This window comes from Oncorhynchus mykiss, chromosome 2, assembly GCF_057628025.1.
Source record: "Oncorhynchus mykiss isolate SJ-2025 chromosome 2, ASM5762802v1, whole genome shotgun sequence".
NCBI lineage: Eukaryota > Metazoa > Chordata > Actinopteri > Salmoniformes > Salmonidae > Oncorhynchus > Oncorhynchus mykiss.
Window position 1 is genome coordinate 10,788,313 of NC_143023.1, and position 7,543 is coordinate 10,795,855.

General features: G+C 42.1%; 1 protein-coding gene across 1 annotated transcript; it reads left to right on the plus strand.

Annotated features, from left to right (window-relative positions):
* Positions 1-862: 862 nt before the first annotated feature.
* LOC149984836 (transcriptional repressor scratch 1-like) lies at positions 863-4,567 on the plus strand. Its single transcript, XM_090216449.1, has 2 exons — positions 863-1,447; positions 2,255-4,567. Exons 1-2 carry the CDS (start codon positions 1,333-1,335, stop codon positions 2,992-2,994), a joined length of 855 nt encoding a protein of 284 aa, XP_090072575.1. The 5' UTR covers positions 863-1,332; the 3' UTR covers positions 2,995-4,567.
* The last annotated feature ends 2,976 nt before the right edge of the window (positions 4,568-7,543 follow it).

The following is a 7,543-nucleotide window of genomic DNA, read 5'->3' on the forward strand; positions in this document are numbered from 1 at the left end:
ATTCTATCTAACATACACAAATATTTAATGGATGGATAAGGAGACTACATCCTTCCAGTAAACCGGTGTGATTGCCTGAATAATGTCATGTATTTGCGATGTGCATATCACAAACCATGTGTCATTTTTTTGTTGCTTTATTGGTTAGTGGTGTTGCTGTGTCACAATGCAAATTCGGAATGAAAGCACCAGGGATATTTAGTATTAGAGTGAACCATGAACCCATAATGATCGTATGAACATGACAAGAGATACATTATTAATTGTCTAACAGTTGATTTCGTAGAGACCAGAAGCCTGTAGGCTATACGCGGTATGGTAATTACGGGGTGAACAATAGTTACAATTCTTCAAAGAAATGATATGTCATCATAAAATTGCAGGAGAATGTGCAACGCATTGCAAAGCTGGAAAGAATCTCCATTCAAAACCGTGAGAAAGTGCTGAATAAAATGTAACGCGTTGCATGTAAGCAGGTGCGATGTAAGCCTAGTTTCAACTGATACAGAAAGACTTAAAATAAAACAAACATTTCCATTCTTATCTCCAAAGAACATGGTGGTGAGCTCCTTAAAAATAAAATGAGATGTGGAGACGAGAAGCCGCCTATATAAATCATTCTATCCCAATGTTGCTCCCCAGAGATTTCTGATGGATTAAATTAAGCACTTCCATTTCCATCTCCCACCTGATCGCAGCGCCGTATAAATCCCAACAGCTGATCAACTGTCTCCAGACACCAAGCACAGAACATAGAGAGAGGCTGCAGCAACAGTGAGAAAGAGATAGAGAGAGAGCTAGAGAGAGAGAGAGAGAGAGAGAGAGAGAGAGAGAGAAGTGGAGCGGTGATGGTCCATCAACTGACATTATTATTTTTCAGCCAAATGTAAATAGGCTACCAATCAGAGTTGTAAATAATTGGAAAGAAATAAATAACGCTGACAAGTGTTACCCATTTTTTTGTTGCACTCTTACAGTACAGCAGATTCTCTCGTGTGTTTTGCATTTATCCTCTATTGGCACGCGGGAGAAAGAGGCGCACTCTGCAGGGTGCGTTCAGCTCGCTCCTCCGTCGTACGCGAGCCTCTGAGAGGGAGCTATCCAGTGCTGAAGTTGCATTTCTTCCCTTCGCAAGACACGGCGTTGCAGGTAGAACAGAGAAACCTAAGCACTACGGGTTGGCTGGGGGTTTGTTTGACTGACTGGGTGTCTGATACTCTACGCAGCCAGGCATCCAAAAGCTCAGCCTTAAATATCCAGCTCTACATTGGCGTTGCATGAGGACAGTAACCCTGCCCTGGACGGTTGTTGTTTCGGTGCAACACCAGAAACATGCCAAGGTCTTTCCTGGTTAAAAAGGTGAAGCTTGATGATTTTTCATCCAGTGATTTTGAGAGTTCTTATGGACGATCCAGGACCGACGTCAGTCTACGGATTCACGATAAAGGTAAATATAAACATTATTTATAATTCGGAATGTTGATTATGTTATATGTATATTTTGCTTATTATACATGGTGTCTTTTTTTGTCACGTTTGCACGTTTTTGTGCTGCATTCATGACTCAATCTGATTCCATTGTTATATTAGTTTTGACAAACACACCTACCTATACATTTGTAGGCTAATTCTACCCTGTATGTTTTTGAAACAAACCAATTGAATGTGGAAATAGCCTATCACACCTAGCCTACTCGGAACATGGGGAGGAATGATGCTTGTGTTGCTGACGCAAAACTTCTCCACAACCCACAAGTGTGCATCATATATCTGCACTTAGGTACCAGCATGTACACAAGAGATTGCATTGCACCTATATTACCCGTTATGCCTTGGAACACGGGTGTATAGCCCTATTATTTAGACATTATGTCAGTCAGAAGGCTGAATCATATTTCATGATGATGTGTAAACTAGCCTATCCATCGCTTCAGATCGGCTGTATAATGTTGCCTCATCATCTCAGTAGGTTATGTTGTTAAATTATGTTTATTCTCACTGTGTGTAATTGGCAACTATAGGTTAACGTATAAAAAGGTCGTGCTTCCAGATAAATAAAAACGTTTTAGACTCGCCTAAAGCTTAATAAACTGCATAGGACGCATAGGCTTTGGTGACAACGTGCTGTAGCGGATTTCAAGTGGAGAAGTGCTGCCTGTAGCTTGTTGTATCTATTAAGCAGATTGTTCCCACTTGAAGAATCCCCGCGCGACAATGAGTAATTGAATTAACATCTTGTTATTTTTCACACCAGGGTACATTAGTGACTACATCAGCCCGTCTGTCTACGATGGAGAAAGCGACGGTGCCATTAAAGTTCCCTCTCCGGAGCCACTCTACGATGGAATCCACAGCGTCTACGGCGCCCCAGACTCAGACCAGCCTGACAGTCCGCAGTCGGACGTCACCTCCGGCTACATCAATGGGGACACCGCGGTGAGTGATTGCTACACGGTGGACGCGTTTTACATCACGGACGGAAGGTCACGGAGGAAAGTAATCAGCAGCCCCAGCAGCAGGAGCATACAGCGTCACACATGCAACGAATGTGGGAAGACCTACGCCACGTCTTCCAACCTGAGTAGGCATAAGCAGACCCACCGGAGCCTGGACAGCAAGATGGCCAAGAAGTGCGCAACCTGTGGGAAAGTGTACGTGTCCATGCCAGCAATGGCCATGCACCTGCTCACCCATGACCTCAAGCACAAGTGTGACATCTGTGGCAAAGCTTTCAGCAGACCTTGGCTACTGCAGGGCCACATGAGGTCACACACGGGTGAGAAGCCCTTTGGGTGCGCACACTGCGGAAAAGCGTTCGCCGACCGCTCCAACCTGCGTGCGCATATGCAGACTCACTCCGCTTTCAAGCATTTCAAATGCAAACGGTGCGACAAGACCTTCGCTCTCAAGTCCTACCTGAATAAGCACTACGAGTCCGCGTGCTTCAAAGGCGCGTTCTCGCCCTTGAGTCCTGATCTCGATGACTCTCCATGACGTCCACATTAAAAGTGCAGACAAAAACATTATATTTTTGGTTGACTAATTCTGCCAAACCTTTCCTAAAATCCACCTCAACTTCCAGTGGAACCACAATAATAGCACAATTTTTCTGTATTCTCCTTGAAATCCACCCGAAGGAATTACTGATGATCTTCGCATGCACTTAAAAATCCTCTTCCTCCTCCAGTCACGTGGATAGAATATACCTTCCACCGCGCGTAAATATGAAATCATATATTTTGAAATGTGACGAAGATGACAATACTGGATTGCTCCAAACAAAAGTCGAACATTTTAATGTTGGATAATAATGTACTGCTGCAACTGACCATACTCTCCGTTGAGGTAAATGCCATTTATGTTTGTATTAATTAATTAATCTATTTATTTATGTATTTATTTATTTATCTATTTATACATTAGGCTATTTATATGTATTTGTTTATATAGTATGTCTGACATATTGGTCTGTTTTTATTTGATACCACTACCTATTATTTGCACTTTAATGTGTGAATTTGCCAACCTCTCATGAACAGGCCAAAGCGTTGTCACTTATTCTTCGTTTACTACCATTTTAAATTATTGCATGCAAAAATGAAATCTATGCCAGTATCACAAAGCTTATGATTTTTTTCTTCTTCTCCAAAATCTAGATAGTATCTGTTGGCAATATTTCTGTTGAAGCCACATGACGAATTATAAAGCAATAATCACTTAATGCATGGTATTTTTGAAAATGATTATGAACTATTACCTACTGTATAGCAGTTTTTAAAATCAGGTATGTTTTACTCCAGTACGCATCTATAGTCATACAAAAAATACAACATCAGGGAAATGCCAATGTAGTGTTAGTGAAACAACAAGAAAACGACCACATCCTCTTTTCCTCTAGCGCCATGCATTGCCTGCCTCTTATTTCAACAGTAGTGTTAGGACCGTAGGCTTGTAGGACTTCAGCTCCCAGCATCTCAGAACATGTCTCCAAATCTACAGGGCACCCATTAAGGTCATACAAAGGTCAAACACCATCTGGGTCCCCAATGGCACCCTATATTCTATATAGAGCCCTATGTGCCGTGGCCAAATCTAGTGCACTATATAGGGAATAGGGTGTTATTTTGGGATGAAAAACACTGGAACCCACTTTTGACTTAAGGTGGGCAAACTTTGCACTGCATCCACACTCAGCTTGATGGACAAGATGCCTTTCTTGAACCTCATTGGTGTGCCACAGATTTGTCTGTAACAAAGGACTTCATTTACACCTTAAAAAGTAGCACAATGAACCTAGAGATTCAGGTAGAAAAAACAAGAACTCGTATTAGCTTGACCTCTGTTTTGTATTTCCAATAAAGAATGAATTAATAATAATTTATTGCAAGAGGCTTTGTAAATAATCCTTTGGAGTAATCATTTTTACAGCTGTAAAGAATTAAACAAACCTTATTTCAGGAGATATCTGGAGGGAGGATAATGTCTTTTCCAGTCAGCATTCAAATGATGTAAGCACAAGACACAACAAGGCATTGTCACTTCATAATAAAGAATAATATTAACAAAATCTCTTGTCTGTCTGTTAGTCACTTGTTTTTATTTGTTTGTATCAAATTTCACAATGTATACTATATCACCTTATTAGCCTAAAGTGTATCTTCAAGCATTTGAATCAAAAGTTGAAAGATAATCCTCAGAGTAAAGCATGTCTTCACCATCCTATAGGAAACAGTGCTGTACATGACCTTGTGTTTTAACCATCATCCTTACTACTGTACTGCTCAGAGAGAAAGGGAGAAAGAGAGAGAGGGGGGGATAGAGAGGGGGGAGAGAGGAGGGGGAAGAGAGATAAATTGGGGAGGGAGAGAGAGAGGGGAGGGAGAGAGAGATGGGGAGAAAGAGAGGGAGCAAAAGAGAGTGAGTGAGTGAGTGAGAGAGAGAGAGAGAGAGAGAGAGAGAGACAGAGAAAGCGCTACTTGGGTGGCTGCAGCTACTGTAGCATAAATCAGATGAGGCCATGTAGCCCTTTGAGGGGGCTAAAAGACATTTCATTCCTCATAGATAACCCTTATCACTCGATAGCTCTCTTGACTGCATTTAGAATCAGGTCTATGACCTCAAAATGGATAGACAATTTCCTGGGAAGTCAAATTACAATTTTGGCTGTGAACTTGCTGACACTTACTGAATGAGGGACAAGATAACACACATTTCTGACATTCTGGTTCAAGGTACTCTGTAATCAGATGTGTGGACATGATTGGTTAACTTGACGGCTACCAATAATGTCAATGCACAATACATTTAAAAATGCCATTAGAAATGCTGCTTTGACTTGAAAATGTAAGCCACTTATTGACAGACATTATACACTTCACATTACGGAGGCAGTAAATGACCTCAGAAATACGAAAACATTGTGTGTCTCTGTCGTGACCATGGTGATCTGTGCAGGCGGCGGGATAGCTGTTGAATTGCTATATTCAGGTGGAGTGAAACTCTTAGTAGACAGGTGGGGAGAAAGGGAGCCTGTCTGATCATATGTGTTTTTTGATTGATGCATGACATTGTAACTGGTCAACTTGTTATACGTCACTCTTCCTACTCCCACCCCCCTCTCGATATGGTTGAGCTGCACTTAACTTGTTCATTTATTTGACCTCGTCCTGACCTTGTTCATCAACTCAATAAATAACATATTCCGGAACAAAAATCCCATGCAGCTCCCAATGGGATTCATTCTGCTCTACGGAGGCTCAGGCCCCGATTTAATCAATTTATCAGGAATCATTATAATATGTTTCATTAGATGGCCTACGCAGGTTTTTATCAGGAATCATTATAATCTGTTTCATTGGATGGCCTACGCAGGTTTTTATCAGGAATCATTATAATCTGCTTCATTAGATGGCCTACGCAGGTTTTATCAGGAATCATTATAATCTGCTTCATTAGATGGCCTACGCAGGTTTTTATCAGGAATCATTATAATCTGCTTCATTAGATGGCCTACACAGGTTTTTATCAGGAATCATTATAATCTGTTTCATTAGATGGCCTACGCAGGTTTTTATCAGGAATCATTATAATCTGTTTCATTAGATGGCCTACGCAGGTTTTTATCAGGAATCATTATAATCTGTTTCATTAGATGGCCTACGCAGGTTTTTATCAGGAATCATTATAATCTGCTTCATTAGATGGCCTACACAGGTTTTTATCAGGAATCATTATAATCTGTTTCATTAGATGGCCTACGCAGGTTTTTATCAGGAATCATTATAATCTGCTTCATGAGATGGCCTACACAGGTTTTATCAGGAATCATTATAATCTGCTTCATGAGATGACCTACACAGGTTTTTATCAGGAATCATTATAATCTGCTTCATGAGATGGCCCATGTAGACTGGGGTCTCAGGAGCTCCTGGGTTATTGTTCTATAGCAGGAGTATGTGTGCGACCCAAATGGCACCCTATTCCCTATATAGGGCACTACATTTGACCACAGTACATTTGTCCCTGGTCAAAAGTAGTGCACTATTAAGGGAATAGGGTGCCATTTGGAACGTATCCTATATCAGCACAATGCATTAGTCCACAGGAGACAGCTATAGTTGTACTGGGTTTCTCTCACACCTTGGTTGGTCTGTTGGCTTTCTACATCCCTCTACCGTCACTGCAGTTTAATGTCAGACTGCCACTCCCCTGGGCAGCACTTAGGCCCATGCAGGCAGACGGCTGAATAGTACAGTAGGCTTGTCTTTATGCTGACGGCCTTACAGAAAGACAGGGGGTCTGCTGAATTCCATGTCCATCCCTTGTTTGCTGTTGATGGTGTGATTGATACTGACCACGAACAGAGAATTGTGTAACAGTACAGTTTTGTTTGACGGGATTCCAAAGGTAATCTACTAGTCCAGCCATGGCAACTGACAACAGCATCTCTGCCTGTTGATTTATCCTGCTATTTGTTGAATCTATCTGTTAGAGATCGACATCAACTGGTGTGACACTTGTACAACACACAAGTGGTTTTATAAAGCCTCCTCTATGTGCATGTCTCTCCACATACAAACCAGATTCCACTTGGCTAGGTAAAGGTATCCTGTAACAGTCTCTGTAGGCAGGCAGCATGCAGGAGTGCATCACAGCACCTGCTAGCTACAGGTTGTAGCAACAGACAGACAGACAGACGGGGAATAGTGCCCCCTCAGAATGCATTAGGGCTGATTGGTGAGGACGTGGTGAAAAGCGTTGCTTTCAGACATGGGTCTGCGTCCCAAATGGCACCCTATTCCCGACCTATATACAGAGTGCACTAAGCCCTATGGGCCCTGGTCACAAGTAGTGCACTATGTAGGGAACAGGGTGCCGTTTGGGGCACACGGTGTGTTCATCGTCACTTGGCGTGTTCATCGTCACTTGGCTGAGAGGGATACTGCTTTGCCACCTCATAGCTCTGACTAAGAGACCGTGGTGTGACAGAGAGCCCTTAAGCCTGTTCAGTTAACAAACAGTCCAGGATAGAAGGAACTGGTGA